Source organism: Notothenia rossii (genome assembly GCF_949606895.1).
Source record: "Notothenia rossii genome assembly, chromosome: 1".
In the NCBI taxonomy this organism is placed as follows: domain Eukaryota; kingdom Metazoa; phylum Chordata; class Actinopteri; order Perciformes; family Nototheniidae; genus Notothenia; species Notothenia rossii.
Genome location: NC_136912.1, coordinates 32,224,646 through 32,243,302, shown reverse-complemented (window position 1 = coordinate 32,243,302; position 18,657 = coordinate 32,224,646). Strand labels below are relative to the sequence as shown.

The window sequence follows — 18,657 nt, the reverse complement described above, 5'->3', positions numbered from 1 at the left end:
GCAGAGGTGCAATTACATGCTTTAACAAGCATGAAGTTGTGATCTTTGACCCTCATTGCATCACAGACATGGCTGCTGTGATTAGCTTCCATTAGCTACAGCTTGGACATGTCAGGCTGTAGCCAATCACAGGTCACCTGAAGGCACAAAAGCAAGCTACTTTTGTTGAGAGATGTACTGTAGGAAGGAGAGAGGAAGTGTTGGCTAGATGGTATGATGATGTTCCTCTTGTGCATGTGTTGATTTCATTTTTGCTGCTTTGGTCTAAATCTCTTATTTGAGCTGCATTTGGTTTGGCTGCTTACTGTTGATCTGATTGTGTTTTTTTTTTTTCAAAGATGGCACTTTCACTGGTTTACATCTTAATTGCTGCCATTCATGTGGCCTGCTGCTATCCTACTGCCTACGAGAACTTGGAGGCAACTGGTAGTAAGTATAACTTTACCCAGCTTTTTCATGATTTCTTGTTAGTTATATCAGAAGGATGTGTTGCTCCTCACACTGTCGGCTTTTTAAGAGTTTATTTTTTGTTCCCTCACAGAAAACCGAACCTCAATTAAGTTCCTGGCTGTGGGAGACTGGGGTGGTGTGCCCTATCCGCCCTACATCACAGCTGTGCAGAAGGCTACTGCTCGGGAGATGAGTAAAGTAGCAGAGCAGATGGGAGCTGACTTTGTTCTGTCCCTTGGCGATAACTTCTACTACAGAGGTGTGGACAACGTGGACTCTCCTCGGTTTCAGGTCAGTTGAGTAAACTGGAAATGTGGGGCAATGAAATGTGAAGCAATATTGTGTAAAGTGGATTAAAAACAAAGACCTTGTTTCTCATCTTAATCTTCTATCAGGACACGTTTGAGACTGTGTACACGGCCAAGTCTCTCAAAGTCCCCTGGTATGTGCTTGCTGGCAATCATGACCATGCAGGGAACGTCAAAGCTCAGATTGAGTACAGTAAGAAATCGGATCGATGGTAAGGATGAACCTAAACATTTATATAATAAATAAATTGCCTTTAGTCTAATAAAAGAAAAAATCAAAGGAATACTTAACTTCCAAAATGACCCTTTTTAATATCAATTACTTGACAATGTTTTTTTTAATGATGTTTTTCCTTTAATGGTGAACTTTACTTGAAATATGAAAGTAATGGAGGCCTTGCGGCTGCGAGTACTACTGTTTTTTTATTTGGTGTTTTTTTTTTTAAGGGTAACTTTCTCAAATTAATGTGATTATGAAGTAAGTGTAAGATATGACTTGTACTGCACACATTGAGTTTCTTATTGAAAGTCCCAATTTACATAAATTCATCAACTTTTTTTCTATTTTTGGATTCTTTGCTGTGTGTGTGTGTGTGTGTTTGCGAACAAGATGACAAGTTTCAAAACGTATAAAAATAGAGCGTTATTAATTGACATACAAATGATAATTTCATCAACCTATTGTTATTGTCACAATCCTGCTATCCGTAACCTTCTCAGGAGGTTCCCCTCTTACTATTACGAGCTGAATTTCCGGATTCCCAACACTGGGAAGACCCTAACCATCATCATGCTCGACACCATAATGCTGTGCGGCAACTCTGACGACTTCATGGACGAGAAGCCTCGCGGCCCTCTGCGTGCGGTGGATGCCAACCGACAGCTGACGTGGTTACAGGGGCGACTGGCTCGCTCAACGGCAGACTTCCTGTTGCTGGCTGGCCACTACCCCGTGTGGTCCGTGTCTGAACACGGGCCCACAGAGTGTCTGCTGCAGAGGCTCCATCCCCTCCTCAAAAAATACAACGCCACTGCTTACTTCTGCGGGCATGACCACAATCTGCAGGTAGGTTCATGTAAGCTCTGTTGGTATTAATCTGCATGACTTTCTTGACATTCACCTTCTTGTTTTTTGTACCCCGTACAGTATCTTGAAGAGTCTGGTGTTGGCTATGTGGTTAGTGGGGCTGGAAACTTCCTGGATCCTGATATCCGCCACTGGAACCATGTTCCCAAAGGTTCGGTGAAGTTCTTCACGGGCCAAGCTTCAACTCTGGGAGGCTTCGTCCATGCAGAAGTCACCAAGAACAAGATGATCCTGACCTTCTTTCAGGCTATAGGCACGTCTCTCTACCGCACGGTCCTCAGCCAAAGGAACTTTGAGTAGAGTAGCTCATACAGTATGAGTAGTGTAGCTTCAAATCACAGAAATGGTTCATAACCCTGCGTTTTAATCGTTGGCATTAATATTTCGATGCAATTCATAATGTGTATTTTAAAAGAGAATCAACTAGTTGTACATATAAAATAATAATAAAAAATGTTTAGTAAAGAATTTGTCAGCGTGTGGATTTGCAAGATGGAAATCTTTTCTTATGAAGACAAAGGGTTCAGAAGACTGGTTCATAGAAGTGCTTAGTGTCATCTGCAAATTCAACCAAGACCAGATCTGTTGGTCTGAATGAGTAAGCAGTTTTAGTTTTGACTTGAAAGAGTTCTGAGGCTTTTTTTATGAATGAATGTCTTTTACAGTAAGACTGCTCAATCCCTTTCTTGTCAGGTCTGGTACATGTGTCAGGAAGAAATTACACCTCAATTGTATACCTCTGGTAACTGCTCCAAGTTTGCGCTTATGTAAACTTGTACATCTCTATTCATAAACAGTAGCTAAATATGACAGTAACACAGTAGGTGCTTTTGTTCTCTTTATGAGCCACCATAAACTTGCAGTTATGTACATCCAAGCCATTAAAATAAGTACTTTATTCCCTTAAACTTGCCTGCTAACATACAGTCTGGAAGGATAAGATGTTTTAGTAGGGTTGTGCTGACTCAAACTAGAGACAATCTTGCCTTGAGATTACACCAGCTGCGATGCCAAGTGGGGGTGGAACATTGGCCACATGCCCACTCCCTGCCCCCTACTTTACACATCTGTAAAGTTCCCTGACTGCTTCTAAGGTTGCGGCTCTATCATTGTTATAAATCTGTCAAATACCTCGGTCTGGTAATTAATTTGTTGAGAATAGACAGAATTGCATCACTAAAACATTCCCACATTTTAGGTATAGACTGGTAGGCATAACATTTTTGCTTTTAGATAACTGGGTACCATGCTAAAACAACAAAACAACTTTTTCTAAGCCACTCTGTTAAGAGGCTTTGACTGAATATTTCCCTCTAACGCAGGGATCAGAAGGCATACAAGAATCTCACAGTGCACCTTAATGTGCAGGCAACATTTTGATTGCTTTCATTTGCTAAATTAAATACGCAAACATTAAAATACAATGTTGTATTTGGGACATCACTCAGCCTTTAATATGGGCCATCAAAAGCCTGTGTATTAAATACTGACATGACCTGATTGCCTGCTGCTGAAGGTACTAAGAGGCCAAGACTTCCACAGTCAGTGTTCTTCTGTCAGTAACAGAGAACCACCTGACCTGCCAGCAGAGGATTAGGCCGAATGACAGCAGATTGGCAGGAAGTGACGGCAACCAGGATAAACTCAGCCAACCAATGAAAAAACATTAACCTGGGGGCATAGCAGAACAGTAGGGTTTCTGTTTGTTCTCCCTTCTCCAATGTTGAGTTGTTTAGATTTACTGCCCTTAATAGTTCAAAGGAAACGCTTACAGTTAATGTAAATGACCATGGTATGCTTAATGGCTTTAAACATCTCCAAACAGACGAGGATGTGCCAAGATGTCTTATTGCATAATGTAGTTAAATGCAGTAATCTTTGTTTTCATTGTCTTTATTTAGTCTTGACCACAGTCTGAATATAGCGTTGCTGACTCTTCAAGTGTGTTGTCCTGATCCAATCAGGATGAGTTGCAGTCCGCTGGTGTCGTGCCATATCAGACTGAGAGCTGGAACTGAGAATTAAGTCAATGCCAGAAAGAAATCCTCTGAGGTTAAGCCACCCTATGGCTAAAGGACAAGTAATGATAGCTAAACCATGACTTGCGTATACTGACAGCAGAGCAAAAGAAAGCTTAATTGCACGTGAGATAGACTGATTTACAGTAAGTATATACAAACGTTGATCTTTCACCTACAGGCGACCAGTAGGTGCCCTGTGTGGTTTGCTACAAGAAAAAGTTTAAATGTATGACTAAAGCCCCTAAAACAAATTGTTTGTAATAAACACAGCTCCAATGACAGTCACAATGTGAAAAGGGTTGCTCTTCCCTGTTATAAAACTACATAGAATTGTCAGCTGATGCTAGTGCATGCTAGCTAGCTAGCTTGATTAGCTTGTTGCATCCGTAAAACATGTTAACTTTGATATTAATTGCTAATTTTAGGAAGCAATGCCATATCGCAGACAAATGGAAACTAGCAATTGAAACCATGAACTAATTGAAACGTGTTTACTAAGATAATAAATTAAGTAAAAAGCAATTATCTTATACTCTTCTATGCAATCTGAGTTCTTCTTGCAAACATTGGACGCACCCAGTGCTGGCCATAAGAAATTAAGAATTAAAAAGCTCGTATAAGGTCAAATAACTATCTATGACCACATTTTAGCACTTGTGAAACCTATCAAACTGCAATGACAAAGAGGAACATGCTCAATTTTGGATACATATGCACAAAAGAATACAGGATAGAGATTACTGCTAATACAACTGCTAATTAGCATGTAACTGAATGGAAGCAATGCTCATAATGTAATGTTATTAATTTAATTCCATGTTTTTCGTTTACCCTTTATATTATGTTAGTCAATGTTACATTTCTTGAATTCTGACAATACACTTTTACTGCACAACTGTACACATTTTGAGTCCTTGTTGGTCACAGTTGTTGATTTGTTAAATGGCTATCCCCAACTGTCATCCAATGTCCAGGAGTACAGCGCAATAATCCTTCGCTCACATGTTCCAGATAACAGCTAATCCAAAAATGTGTCTACGTGTTAATGTTATGTTATCAGATGTTCGTTGATCAGAAAGCTCATTATTTATTCTATAGTGTAGGTCGGATATAGATAGTGGAACATTAAAACTGGGGTCATCTAGCACAGCGTTGAACCCTGCAAGAGAAATACCCAGGGCCAGAAAAGACACTATAGAAATTAAATTAAAACATTGTGAACTGTGATGTTAGGGTCTGAAACCTTCCGGCATCTCACTTTCTCAGATTGACCTTCTTTCTTTATCGGCTCCACCTTAAACCCTAACCCCCCAGCAGCCCTTGAAGAGCTACTCTGCAGGGTCAGTGACGACTTTAGAGCACTGAGATCTCTTCTCTGACGAAATAGGATTAGAAAAACTTCCCCCAAGTCAGAACTGAAAAACCCACATTCAGAAAGATATCCTAAATTAAAGATGTAGGTGTTGAGAACTTTAATAAAAACTAATAAAAACTATAAGTAGAAGCAGAAATCCAAACAAATATTGTATCTCTTTCACTAGTTTTACACTGCATGCTTGCACCCCTCATACAAGCAGAATAAACAATGTAAGCTTCAGAAATGGTTCCACTGAGATTAGGCTGCGGCTGTCCGATTATCTAATTCAAAAGTAATAAAAGGATGCTGTATTAAAGGCTAAACTGCTCATCTAATCGTCTCTGCCTAATCTCAATCCCACACTGAATAAGGGCACTCTGGGTTTTTTTCTAACCTTGATGTTTGTCCAGAGAGAGACAGTGACGGTAGAATAATCCCTTTTTGAGTTATGGGCACAAACAAAGGGAATTATTGAAAATGCTGATGTTTACCGTGTGTGTGATGTTGCCGCTTCATGTGCTATTAAATGCTTAAAATAATGCCAACAAGCTAAAAGATATAGCTTCATAACTTCTGCTGTTACGACCTAAACTGACTGTACTTAAAGATCTGAGATCTGCAAAATCAAAAACGTATTTTACATCAATACCCAAATTGTGTCTTTAAAAATGTCTTATCATATAATGTTATTGCCTTTATGTCAATTGTATGTGTACTTCTGTAGCATTTTAATAGATATGACTTCTTTGAATCATATAACTTCATATCAAGGCCATCATTTAATACATGTCACACTTTTCAACCCCATTCACTACAAATACCCAGATGATAGAAAATTATTAGTAGACATGATCACTATTTAAAAATCTTCCTTTTTATATTGAATGAATCTTTTGCTTACTGTGCCTATCCTTAAATGGACTCACACAGTCATATTACCACACTCACCTCCACTAACTGAATAAACTACACCCTATTAGGGAGTATCCGATCCTCCTGGGCCAGAAATATATTAAGTGTCAGAATAAGAGTGACGCACAAGTGATCTTATCTTAGTACTCAGCTTTATTTGACACACAGCAGCTCACTTGGCTCTCCTGTAATGTGCTCTCTTCATCATGTCTCTTTGGGTATATACAGTATAAGACAGGATATTCCAAAAATATATAACGCAACTTTAAGACGTGATTTCGGCTCTTTCACTAAAGACAAACCCCCTGTTCATGGCCAAATATAAATTCATTATAAATGAGGATTGTTTTATCTTGAATACAGTCACAAGCTCAACTTAACTCCATCTGAAGTTTGTCAATAGTAGAAACTCTACAAACATACAAACAGGTGTAAGACGTGTCTGTTAGGAGAAGGTTAATAGTCACAATGCTGACTTGGCACAAATCCACGAGAAAAGTGAAAGCAATCCCACTGACTGTCCCTGGCTCTGATCCTGAAAAACTGTTCTGTTTGTCTTTTGTCTTAAATAGACTCATCATCAGTTAGTCCGACAGAAAGAAATCCATTCAGGAAAAGTCTCAATGCATAGTTTGCAAGTCTCTGCCGGCCATATGATGTTATTAGATTTGTGACAATCATTGATTTTCATTTGCACTTCCCAGTTACTTATTTCCTTTGTGTTTCCGAGGTGAAACATGGAGCTAAGATTGTCTGAAAACCGTCTCTGGATCCTTCGTGCTGCCTCACGCATCACTCTCCTTTGGGATTTGGTGATTGCACGGCGGGCTGTTGACGTTGCTGAAGGAGTTGGGGAAAAAAGAAGGCATGTAAGGGATAACGGCCATTAGAGATGGGGACAACGGGCTCTCATTTGGGGCAGACATGGGGATGATGACGTTATCCGTGTCCCACACGTGGAAGGCATTCGGGTGGGAGTGGTTAAGGGAAGGTGGTAGGTGCAGAGGGCTGTTATACCCCTCCCCTTCTCCATCTTTTTTTATGTCATCTTCGACTGGGCCCAGCAAACAATCTGTGGACAGAAAGAAAGAAAGGATTCAGAATAATATTACATAATAACCTCTTCCAACATCCTTACAAAACAGTCCTCACTGTATTGTTAAGATAGCACAGAGCAAGTACTCAAGAGACAAAAGTTAATTTGGTCTTATTTGAGCCTTTAAATTATCACAGACATATATTTTTTAAAGACCGTATAGCTGTATGCTACGTCAGGAACCTTTACTGGATGATGTGTGGAATTACTTCTTTAAAGATATACACTTATAACCCCAAGCTTTGAAAAAATATGTGCAACTAACAATTGAACTGAGAGTTTTGGATTGAATGTTCAGGTAATCCCTGATACTAGCTAATTGAGCCAAGTTAGGAGAACAGATGTCTCAGACATTTTCTGATCCTGTCTTTATACTAGAAAAACAAGTGAGTTGAGACTCAAGCTGTAATACATGGTGGAGCAACTCAAAGTTCAAAAAGCAAAAGGTTTAGTTTTGCCATCACTGGCTTCATTAAGCATGAATTTATTTATACAGTTTGATACTAGATTGTAAGCCGTATAAATGTATCAGGAGGACAAACAGCACAAGATGACTTACTGTTAATTAGATCAACAAGAGTTCTTTTATCCAACTAATGTTAGTTTGAAACGAGTCAGCTCCACTTATAGAAATGAGTACCTGTTATATCCAGCATGAGGTCCTTGATGAGGTGACCAACGATGGCATAAGCCACAGCAACTATGACCAGTGCTGCGACCAGGAGGTAGAGGACAGACTTCGGTAGCTGGATGACGTCCCTGGAAGGAGGCTTGTACTCAGTGTACAGGGGCTTCATATTTTGAACCAAATACTGAAATGAAAGTCCTTCTTCTGTGTGGTTTAAGTTGGCCATATTCCCACAGTATAAGATACCAGTTCTCCTACAAAAGTAGTTTATTCATCACGTGCAAAGCGGAAAGGTTCCCAATTTGACTCATCCACTTGCCCAGGTGTCACTCCCTAAAATGCAGAGGCAGAGTCAAACACTACTACTTAAAAATAAAATAAATATATTTGATTCAAATATAAAGCAAAATATAATAACAAAGAATAGAAATAGACCAGTGAATACATTTACCCACCTGTCAACGTTTTTACAGATTCCATATTAGTCACATATGGATTTTTGCTTGTCATTTCACCAACATCCAGAGGATTTTAAGGAGTAATATCATGTTGTTTCCATCAGTTTGTCCCTCCACACCAGACATCAGGACATTGTTGGCAGGGTTTGTGCCTCTGTGCTGAGTGCGTGTCCTCCTCTCAACTGAAATAATCCACACTGTGGGCGGTGACACAGAGGGAGACAGAGAGGAAGCAGGGATTACACTTCCAATCACAGTCGATCAATCAGTCTCTCATCCCATCCCCATCCCTCACACAGATTACCAAATCCACGACAATCTGATTAAGTGCCCCCCCCCCCCCCCCCCCACACACACACACACACACACACACACACACACACACACACACACACACACACACACACACACACTAAAGAAAAAGTAAATAATAAATCCTTTCTAAGACATTTTAAATTCTTTAAAGTCATAAATACATCCTTCTGACTTCCTGACTGGAAAGGTTTAAATTAAATCATGCCCCATTTCCGGAATTCTCTTTTCTATATAACTTCTGATAATCTCTCAACGGCCTCTCTGATTAATGATAAATACGGTTTTCTGTCCATATTTTAACTGAAGAGTGTTTACTTAAATTGGTGAACAAATTGGTGGAACTGGGTGGAAAGCTACAGTCTATGGTGGAAAATATCTGACCTGACAATGTTTAGGTATGGCCTAGCCTACTTGTTTCCATTTTCTTTGGCACTGCACCTAATACCTTCATACCTAATCCTAACCTCCTAATATTAAAGTTTTTTACATCTTTATGTCGTAAATTCTTTTTACAGTGTGCTGTTGCTACTTTCTACCTCTGCTAACAAGGTGAGACCATCTCCTCCTTTCAAACTGTAGCTTTATAAATGTATTATATATTTGTATCTTACTATTTTTAGTTTCAATATGTATTTGACAACATAAACATAAAAACGAATCCAGGGGATAAACGTTAGCGGGACAGTACATTAGCATTTAGCAGTGGCAGCTAAAAGTGCAGATAGTTAGTTAAGCTTATACGTCAAACAAACAGCACCGGTCTTCTGACAAGTATATTATAAGCAAAGTTTGTAACATCATATTAATATAACTATATTCATAATGTGGTTTGTATTCGTGAAGGTAATATTACACTTAACAGCCTAGAGGGGGATGCTTAAGCTAAAGGAGTGAGTTAGCTAACGTTAGCTGTAGTTCATTAGACTTGAGCCATCCTCTTTTACTAACGTTACATTGCACAGAATACTAGGTTCTTTTTGTTACCGACACTATTTGTGTATGTTTAGCAGGTGTGTTTTGTTTTGTTTATTTTAGATTTGCTGAGTCAAACAAACCAACATGGATTTTTACTTTGACGACCTACCATCCACCTCACAGTCCACTCCCAAAAGCGGACATGAAGATTCCCTAATGGTAACCGATTATCACATTTATCTAAAGGCCCAGGAGTCACAACGTTTTTTTTTTAAATAGTCCCAACTGCTTAAGTTTTCCATAAGTAAAACACTTTCGTCAATATATTTTAAAATGATTTGATGTGGACTGTTAGGTGATCTATGAAACCATTATTGTACAGTAAATACTGTAAACAAGCCACCTTGTAATAATACATACAATAATTGTAATTTTTTCATTGTCCTGGGTGATACAGACAGAAGACACAGACAACGAGTCACCAAGAGGAAAGTCCTCAAGCCTGAGCATGACTGATATTCAAGAGCAGAATAGCAGGTTTAGTACAGTCCATTGCATCAACTTCCAGTGATATTTCGTGTAGCAGTTTCGTCCACTTGCTCTAGGCGGGTGATGAATTCTCTGTTCTCAATATCTTTCTCAGCTCGAAAGTAACTGACATCAGCAGGAGAGTTCAGGAACTGGTGGAAAAGATTAACAACAGCCGCACTAGTGACCAGAAAGTGATGGACAGCTTCCAGGACAAGTTAGTCGCAAAGGTATTTTTTATCATAATTTAGTCTACATCTTTATACAAACTTAAAAAATACTCTTTTGTGAACTTCACTTTGGCCCTGAATACACGTTATGCTTGAATGTAAAGGGCAAATTATGAATGAGTGCCTTTACTCTGCCCACAGCTGTTCTATTTAATTTTTTCCCTTACATTTAATCCCCTAGGTGACAGAGATGTGTCAGCAGATGAAGGAGCACTTGTTCACGGTGTATGAAGAGAACAGCAATGAGATGCAGCTGAAGTTGCTGGAGTTGTCAGAGGTGCTGGAGAGCTGCACTAAGCTCAACAGTGAGCTCCTGGAGGCCAGTCATGCACTGACAGGTCTCAGAGGGGTCTTGGCTATTAGCCAGACATCAGAGCCCTAAAAACTAGTAATTGTTCCGATGTCCGCATTATTTGTGAAATTGTTCTGAGTTTGTTCATGTGCTCTTTGGTTTACTATGTTGAGTATTCTGAAAAGTTGCCTTGCAAATGCTGGCGAAAAAAAGATTATTCATTTTTCTTCCTTTTTTTTCCATGAATACACGGTACATTGTGTCTTTGCTTATAGAACATTATTATTAATTGCAATTATTTACATTTTCAGTACCACAAACATCTAATGTGAATGTCTACCTATTTCTGGTGTGCAGTTCATACATGGCTTCTTAATCAAACATGCCCAGGTAAACATTGTATTGCTTTTTATGTGTGCATTCAAAGAAGACTAAAACAAAAGCTGAACCCATGTTTATGTATGTTCAATTTCAGAATTGAGTCAATTAAAAAAGTATACAAGCGGAATAAACCACAATATTTTTGTTCTTAGATGTTGACAGTTTGCACCATATCTTAAATAAGTCAGCTAAAATAGTGTGATCTTTAGTCATACAATTACTAACATGATAATGTAAAATGACGGCCGAACACAATTATCAATTGAGCAGAGGTCTGTATTAAGATATTTTTACATTCTGAATCACAGCTACAGTCACACCTTTCCATTAATTTAAAGCCATTTATTTACATATTTAATTGCCACAAAAACTCATATTGCCGCAACTTAACATGCACCAGGATTAATCACTGCCTAAAATATATTTCAGACATATTAACTGTACACTTATCCTCACAGTTTGGAGCAAATGCTTAGTTAGTTTGACCTAACATATTCACCAAAGATTAACCAAACAGAGGCAGTGATGGACAGATCCTATCACTATTTTTAAACAACAAATGTAATGAGGTATTTAGGATGTAGCTCAAATGTAAGCCTGATTAAGTGCACCTCATGTTTTACTTATATGGGTTTGCCAAATGAGAAACAGGAAGCACAGTATAAATCCAGATCATTCCATTTCAACATGTTACTTTTCAACAGAAAACGACTGCAGTCCAGTGATGGCTCTGCCCAGGATCAAAGCATGAATGTCATGAGTTCCTATAAAAGAAAGAACAATGAGAAACCTTTATCAACAAGTGGTTTTCACATAGATGAGGAAATACTTCTCTTGTGAGTAGTAGTCTCCAAACTTTCCTCAGTCCTCTTTAGATAAGAGAATACACATTGTTTTGAATAATAGTTCTGCCAAATTACAACAGGATCGTTTAATTTCAATTTTTTATTTAAAGTTTGCTATGTATAAACTTGATTTATTATTGGACAGTGTTCTAAAAAGTGCATTTCTTAATCAACCTCTCATAATCTCTGCACTGCTGACCTCTGGTGGTTGAGGTAAATAATTGCAGCTACGTTTCACATCTTTTTCACTACAATAATGACTTATGTCGGTATTTAAAAAATGCATACTAGATGTAGCTGGGTGTGTGCTTACCCTCGTATGTGTTGACTGCTTCCAGGTTCATGACGTGACGGATTATGTGGTACTCATCTGAGATGCCGTTTCCTCCAAGCATGTCTCTGGCTTGTCTGGCAATATCCAAAGCCTTGCCACAGCTATTCCTCTTCAGCATGGAGATCATATCTGGTGCCGCTCTATTAGGATAAGAACACATATTAAAACAAACTTTTTTTTCTAGAAGACAGCATCAACCGCTGACATAGCTAGAAAAGACGCTAACAATGTAATGATAGTAAGAGAAGACTCACTTCTTGTCATCAATAAGTCTTCCCAGGGTCAGACATGACTGCAGCCCAATGGTGATCTCTGTCAGCATGTCAGCCATTTTCTTCTGCATCAGCTGGTTCCTGGCCAGTGGCACCCCGAACTGGATTCTGATTGGAGGAAAGAAAGATATGAAAACCAATCCATTACAAAAAAAGACGAGGCTGGCATGACAGAAGGAGAACTGGATTCAAACACAGTATGGTAATGTTTAAACTTTTTCCCTGAGGTTGGACTTTATTATGTCTGTTAGGTCGTTTGGCTTTAAAGGGATAGTTGTGATTATTTGTAGTGTTGCAGAATGAGGTTCTTATCTAAAGTTGGGAGTACAATGTACTGCCCTGGACAGGGGCAGCAGCAAAACATATGTTAGCCTCGTAAAAAACCTTGCTTGAAATAGTATCAGTTGTCAACTTTATTTGTAACATTTTCACTGGTTAACCTTGTCATCAGACTGCCCTTTCGTTTGGTTTACTTTGTTTGTGTTGTGTAACTTTAAAACTCTTAATGTTTGTATTCAACAATGGCAACCGATTACACATAATGGTGAAGATATTTCAAATACGGCCGTACACAAATCAACTGATATTGATTTTTGAAGGTGGCTAAATCAAGTTTTCCGGCTGACCCCTATAAAGCAGGACTGGTAATACACCAACTATAGATAAGGACCTCATACAACCAGACTATAAACAATCCAAACTATCCCTTTACCTTAACTGAACGCAAAAACTGTTAACAGAAGGTCATATACCTGTCCAGAGTGTACTGTCGGGCAGCGTGGAAGCAGAATTCAGCAGCTCCCAGAGCTCCCCATGCAATGCCGTACCGAGCGTTGTTCAGACAGCCAAAGGGACCCTGATCACAAAGGTCAATATCCAAATAAATGTTAGATTTTAAGACACAGCACTTGATCTCAAAGATGTAAGAGAACTTGGACTAAGAGAGCATCCACTTACAGCCAGACCGGAGACATTTGGCAGCAGGTTCTCCTGGGGAACCTCCACCTCATCCATCAGGATCATGCCGGTTGCAGACGCCCTCAGCGAGAACTTTCCTTCAATCTTGGGGGTGGCAAAACCCTTCATTCCACGCTCCAGAATGAAACCCCGAATCTTGTCATCTTCACACTTGGCCCACACAACTGCGATGTCTGCCTCGGGGGAGTTTGTAATCCTAGCAGATAGAGAAGAGTGAAGAACGAGAAAAACATGAACTGCATGACTGTATATGTAAGTATTTCACAAAGGGCTTGACGCTTGGAATGGACCAAAGTTTAATTGAACGTTTTGGACCTCAAATAACAAGCTAACCCACAAGTGTGATTTACAGCATTTGTTAAGATTTCATACATACTAGCATATAGTATAAGTTATTTTCACATTGTTGGTCTCTAAACAACTCTGTATCTTCAATTTCTCCCATTCTGCTTTGAGATAGCACTCAAGAAAGCCAACGCTCCTTGTATGTGACTACCCACCAGGTCTTGGCTCCGCTGACGCTGAAGGTACCACTGGAGGGGTTGTATTTGGCCTTGGTCTCCATGCTGCTGGGATCACTGCCGTGGTTGGGCTCTGTCAAGCCAAAGCATCCAAGGATTTCTCCACGAGCTGCGAGGAAAATAAAAACATGAGGCACGATCGTAAGTACGTCCTTTTGCCTTTTATTCAAGCATACCAAATGCAGAACATTTGTTTCTCACCAAGTCGGGGCAGGTACTTCTCCTTCTGGGCGTCCGTGCCGTAAGCATAGATCGGGTGCATGACCAGGGAAGACTGGACACTCATGACCGATCGATACGCGCTGTCCACTCTCTCCACCTCTCTGGCTATCAAGCCATACGCCACATAACTCGTTCCTGCACAGCCGTACCCTGCAGGGTGAATAAAACACCAAGTAATGAGCTATGAGTAATTCTTATACAAACATATAGAAAACAAATATAAAGACCTTGAAGCACACAATGGTGAAATAATTTCCTTTAATTTTAAAAATACCTAAAGATTTAGTAAAAATAATAAAACCCAATATTGTAATGAAATGTACTGATTGATGTTGTAATAACATCTTACATTATTCATTTATGTTGTGCTTGAATACATGAAATCAGTGTCAAGTAACATGACACAATATAATGTATAATAATAGTATTATAAATGTTGTATACTTGCACACTTAACATTTCTGAGGACAAAACTATTATTGGTGTTGAGTTTTATAACAATGTAGGTGCATATTTTACAAGTTTAAACATGTTTGGAAGATATATAATGTTATTTAAACATTTGTTTCAGTAATTCTTTTATTCCGTAGTACGAAATTGTGAAGGTGAGGCTTTGTTTCATTTTACCTTTAATAGTTGGGCCTAAGACGCCCAACTCTCCCATCTCTGAGACAATTTCACGGTGGAAATCTGCAGCATGTTGGAAAAATAAAAACTGACAGTCAAATATTAAATCAGAAACCAAACACTTTTTGCACAACTTAGATATTCTAACAGTTGCAACTCGAAAAGTGAGTAAAAAAACCAAACAAAATTCCTCTGTATGCTTTGCTTACGTTCATGTCTGTTGGCCATGACGATGCGGGGCATGAGCTTTTCCTGGCAGTAATCACGGAAGGTGTCTCGGATCATGATCTCCTCCTCTGTAAGCTGACTCTCAATATTCAGAGCGTCCCGCCAGTCAAACGCCACCTTGGCTGAGGGTCGGTCATACACATAAACACACTGGTTATGTCAATGTGTCATGTGACAACAGGTTGTGTGAAGTAATCTAGTTCAGGATGGACTTTTAAAAAAGAACTTCACTCACGTGCTTTCGCCGGCTTTTTGATTTCTTCAACATCTAAAAAGGAAGGAAAATGAAAATGTGCTTACCTTAGAGACATTTAAAAACGTACTGTTTAACTGTTTTCCCTTCCTGTGAGTTTCTTTTCATTTTGGACAAAGGTGAAGAAGTTTGATATGTGTCTCAAAACAATCACTCTAAACTTATATATATAAATATAATATACATATATTAAAATAACTATGATAATAATTGTACCTTTGATTGCTGTTGCAGCTGTGCCCTGGGCTCTGGAAGCAGCAACAGCAGCACATTTCTGGCTGTTGTAAAGCAGACGGGTGACAGCACCTCTGAGAGCCATTTGTTTTCTGAATAAAGTGGAAACAAGATGAAATATTTATTAAAATGGTATTACATTTCAAAATGAAAGCACATTTCAAGTAGGTTGAGTTCCCAGGTGAGAGAAAACCAGATTGTCAGAACATAATATAATATTTAATGTCCTTAATTAGCTCTGAACAGTAGCCTATAGTGAGTTTAATTGGTTCATAAACACACTTTCTGTTTGAGTATTAATTAATATTATTGCATTAATATCACTTCATGCAAGACTTAAAATAGATGGTTGAGTATAATAGATCCTTGGTTACAATACGGTTAAAAAAGTTTACAATCTTAAATCAGCAAACTAGCATGCTGTTACTTTGTGAGCAACGTAGGCTACATGCAATAATAACAATTCTGTGACTTTTTTGTAAGAAAGATTTGTCTAAACTGTACCTTAATTCTCACGGTGAGTTTTCTCGAGATCCTATGACTTCTCAGCGGTGAGTTATAAAAATTGCTTAAGTAACATCTCGCCGGTAGCAACGTCACAGCGATACGTAATATGACGCATGGGAGCTGCTGTCCTGTGTCCTCCATGATAGGTGAGGCAGGAGATTCTGGAGGCAATGCACGAACAACGCCTGGAAGTTCCACAACCAGCCAATAGCAGTGGGGAAATAATGACATTAAATACATTGGAGAGGTTTATCTGTTGTGAGTGTTTCATGCTGCTTCCTGTACCGTGCTTAGCGAACGGTTTAAAAGGTCCAGGAGGCGTGTTGCCACACTCAAAATGGCGTTTATGCAGTGCTGTGTGGCCGGGATTTGTAGAGGGTGTTGGCCCACCGCCTCCAGTCCATTGGCTGGTAAAATAAGAAGCAATGTACATAGGCCCTGTCCTAAACATCAGTAAGTGACTCTGCAGCTGACAACAGGTCAATGCAAAAAGAGCATAATCACACATTATGATGTAACTAGTTGGATTTTCTGTGAGGAAAATCTTTTTTTTTATAGGTGGCATTGTAGAGCCAAGGAGGCCCCTAAAAGTTGGGATACCCCTTGCGATGCAGTACAAAGCAAAACCATGTTTGGCCGTTGCTTACATATTTTTAGTTGAGAGGATTGTTGTTTAAAAGAACTATAGTATTGAACATTAGCATGTATCTCTGGAAATAATAATAATGTCACCAAATTTGGACTAGGTGTTCACAGGCAGGCATGGCATGCAATAAACACATATTTCATTAATACCTTTTCAATATTTGTAATGTATACACACATGAATTGTATGCAGAAATATTGTATGACATTTAAAATCCAAAAGCTTTGTATATACTTTTCTTTCATTATAGTAAGTAGGATTTACATTTTTTACTTTAAGCATACCAAATATTTATACCTTATCATAAAAGTAAATATTTAACTATTCAACTCTCGGCCCAGATGTCACCCATATTAAATGAATACATTTGAAAAATTAAAGAATAAACAAAAGTCCATTATAGATTATATAAAGTATAGATATACACAGCCGTATGCGCTTTATTGTTGTTTTTCCTTTGAAATCAGTAATAGGAACATTAGATTTAGCATTCTATTTATTATTACTACTTTGAAGATTTACCTAGTTTCCTAGTTCAAATGCAGTTGTTACGATTCGGGAAAGGTAGGACCCAAAAGCAGACTACAAAAAGTTAAAAGGTCTATAAACAAAAAAGAGAGCTTTATTTAAAAAAGCCGATCAGCAAAAAACATGGCAAGGATAGTAACACGAGGAAGATAACATACCAAAAAACGGATCGTGACCAACATGAAGGGAAACAGGAAAAACAAACAATGAACCGACAGGGGAACGCAGGGAAAGACAAGACTAAAGACAGAGAGGGGTAATCATGGGACAAGAAACAGCTGGACAGGTGAGGTAGAAACACAAGGGCAACAGGTGAACACAATTAGACAATCAGAGACACCAGGGAAACTAACGACAGGAAGGAAAACACAGGGAGAAGGACCAGACAAGAAACAAGGAGGAAAACATGAGACAGGGAGAACAGAACAGCAAATTAAACCCAAAACTAGACACACAAAACTCAAACCCTGACATAACCCCCCCCCTTCAAGGGACAGATTCCAGACGTCCCTACACAAAGTCAAACATTTCCAACTGGATGGGTTGAGTGGGTCCGGAGGACGGGTCTGGATCGACAGCCCAGGAAAGGCGTAGTTCATGGAGGGATTCTCGGGCGGACGGCCCGGGGGCAAGGCAGAGTTCATGATGGGGGTCTCGGGCGGACGGCCCGGGGGCAAGGCAGAGTTCAAAAAGGGGCAAAGGCCACAGCGGGCGAACTCAGGGGGCCGGGCATGAGGGCGAAGGCAGCGGCTGGAAGAGTTTGGGGGCCAGGCTCGAAGGCAAAGGACGCGACTGGGGAACTCAGGGGGCCGGGCTCGAGGGCGAAAGCCGCAGGGGAACTCAGGGGGCCGGGCTCAAGGGCGAAAGCCGCAGGGGAACTCAGGAGGCCGGGCACAAGGTCGGGCAAGAAGGCGGCGACAGGACAGCTCCGGAGGACGGGCATGAAGGCGGTGACGGGATAGCTCCGGAGGACGACGTACGCCGCAATGGGACCCCTCCAGTGTCAGCTGGATTGCCGGAGCACTGGGATCGAGAGCAGGAGCTGGTGGGACCCCTGGCGGGACAGGCGTAGACGGGACCCTGGACGGAACATGGGCCGGTGTCAGTGGGACCCCGGACGGAGCACAGGTTGGTGTCGGCAGGACCCTCGGCGTAGCACGTGTTGGCGGGACCCCCAACAGGACAGGATCTGGTGTTGGCAGGAAATCCGGCGGAGCAGGTGACTTGAGTAGGGACTAGAGAAGGGACTAGAGAAGGGACTGGAGAGGGGACTCGAGATTGGACTGGAGAGGGGACTGGAGAGGTGACTCGAAAGGAGTCTCGAGAGGGGACTCGAGAGGGGACTTGAGAAGGGACTTGGAAAGGGACTCGAGAGGGGACTCGAGAGGGGACTTGAGAGGAGACTTGAGACGGTCGGTACACCGACAGAACACGGGGAGCTGGCGTCGGCCGGAGAGCCAACAGGAGACGAGGGGCTGGAGTCG

At 40.2% G+C, this 18,657-nt stretch overlaps 4 protein-coding genes across 8 annotated transcripts; 2 read left to right on the top strand and 2 right to left on the bottom strand.

The window, feature by feature from the left end:
- Window positions 1–161: 161 nt before the first annotated feature.
- Window positions 162–2,313, top strand: acp5a (acid phosphatase 5a, tartrate resistant). The gene is made up of 6 exons (XM_079644675.1): window positions 162–211; window positions 339–429; window positions 542–741; window positions 846–970; window positions 1,479–1,824; window positions 1,906–2,313. Exons 1-6 carry the CDS (start codon window positions 209–211, stop codon window positions 2,143–2,145), a joined length of 1,005 nt encoding a protein of 334 aa, XP_079500801.1. The 5' UTR covers window positions 162–208; the 3' UTR covers window positions 2,146–2,313.
- A 4,607-nt stretch (window positions 2,314–6,920) lies between these two features.
- Window positions 6,921–8,505, bottom strand: LOC307018943 (uncharacterized protein; the record flags this gene model as incomplete). The annotated part of the gene is made up of 3 exons (XM_079649466.1): window positions 8,315–8,505; window positions 7,872–8,192; window positions 6,921–7,207 (listed from the first exon to the last, which is right to left on the bottom strand). The coding sequence occupies exons 2-3, from the start codon at window positions 8,083–8,085 to the stop codon at window positions 6,921–6,923; spliced, it is 501 nt and encodes a 166-aa protein (XP_079505592.1). The 5' UTR covers window positions 8,086–8,192; window positions 8,315–8,505.
- Window positions 8,506–8,896: 391 nt separating this feature from the next.
- syce2 (synaptonemal complex central element protein 2) lies at window positions 8,897–11,129 on the top strand. 2 transcript variants are annotated; one of them, XM_079686482.1, is made up of 6 exons: window positions 8,897–9,027; window positions 9,148–9,181; window positions 9,668–9,766; window positions 10,005–10,084; window positions 10,191–10,305; window positions 10,487–11,129. In XM_079686482.1, exons 3-6 carry the CDS (start codon window positions 9,692–9,694, stop codon window positions 10,685–10,687), a joined length of 471 nt encoding a protein of 156 aa, XP_079542608.1. In that variant the 5' UTR covers window positions 8,897–9,027; window positions 9,148–9,181; window positions 9,668–9,691; the 3' UTR covers window positions 10,688–11,129. The 2 variants fall into 2 exon arrangements, with proteins under 2 accessions (XP_079542608.1, XP_079542607.1); XM_079686481.1 differs by lacking the exon at window positions 8,897–9,027 and having other exon boundaries at window positions 9,039–9,181.
- A 176-nt stretch (window positions 11,130–11,305) lies between these two features.
- Window positions 11,306–17,354, bottom strand: gcdha (glutaryl-CoA dehydrogenase a). Of its 4 annotated transcripts, XM_079686443.1 has the most exons (13): window positions 17,168–17,306; window positions 15,997–16,184; window positions 15,475–15,584; window positions 15,241–15,273; window positions 14,987–15,127; window positions 14,778–14,840; window positions 14,130–14,300; window positions 13,908–14,037; window positions 13,387–13,603; window positions 13,182–13,285; window positions 12,412–12,537; window positions 12,137–12,297; window positions 11,306–11,742 (listed from the first exon to the last, which is right to left on the bottom strand). In XM_079686443.1, the coding sequence occupies exons 3-13, from the start codon at window positions 15,575–15,577 to the stop codon at window positions 11,669–11,671; spliced, it is 1,323 nt and encodes a 440-aa protein (XP_079542569.1). In that variant the 5' UTR covers window positions 15,578–15,584; window positions 15,997–16,184; window positions 17,168–17,306; the 3' UTR covers window positions 11,306–11,668. The 4 variants fall into 4 exon arrangements, with proteins under 4 accessions (XP_079542569.1, XP_079542572.1, XP_079542571.1 ...); XM_079686446.1 differs by lacking the exons at window positions 15,997–16,184; window positions 17,168–17,306 and adding an exon at window positions 17,332–17,354; XM_079686445.1 differs by lacking the exons at window positions 15,997–16,184; window positions 17,168–17,306 and adding an exon at window positions 16,285–16,406.
- Window positions 17,355–18,657: the final 1,303 nt, after the last annotated feature.

Coding starts and splice junctions, on each gene's coding strand:
- syce2 (XM_079686482.1), top strand. CDS start 9,692: ATGGATTTTTACTTTGACGACCTACCATCCACCTCACAGTCCACTCCC. Junction 9,767..10,004: donor GACATGAAGATTCCCTAATG/GTAACCGATTAT, acceptor TGGGTGATACAG/ACAGAAGACACAGACAACGA. Junction 10,306..10,486: donor AGGACAAGTTAGTCGCAAAG/GTATTTTTTATC, acceptor TTAATCCCCTAG/GTGACAGAGATGTGTCAGCA.
- acp5a (XM_079644675.1), top strand. Junction 742..845: donor TGGACTCTCCTCGGTTTCAG/GTCAGTTGAGTA, acceptor ATCTTCTATCAG/GACACGTTTGAGACTGTGTA. Junction 1,825..1,905: donor GGCATGACCACAATCTGCAG/GTAGGTTCATGT, acceptor TACCCCGTACAG/TATCTTGAAGAGTCTGGTGT.
- gcdha (XM_079686446.1), bottom strand. CDS start 15,577: ATGGCTCTCAGAGGTGCTGTCACCCGTCTGCTTTACAACAGCCAGAAA. Junction 14,841..14,986: donor CATGGCCAACAGACATGAAC/GTAAGCAAAGCA, acceptor AACATGCTGCAG/ATTTCCACCGTGAAATTGTC. Junction 13,286..13,386: donor CAAATGTCTCCGGTCTGGCT/GTAAGTGGATGC, acceptor CTTTGTGATCAG/GGTCCCTTTGGCTGTCTGAA.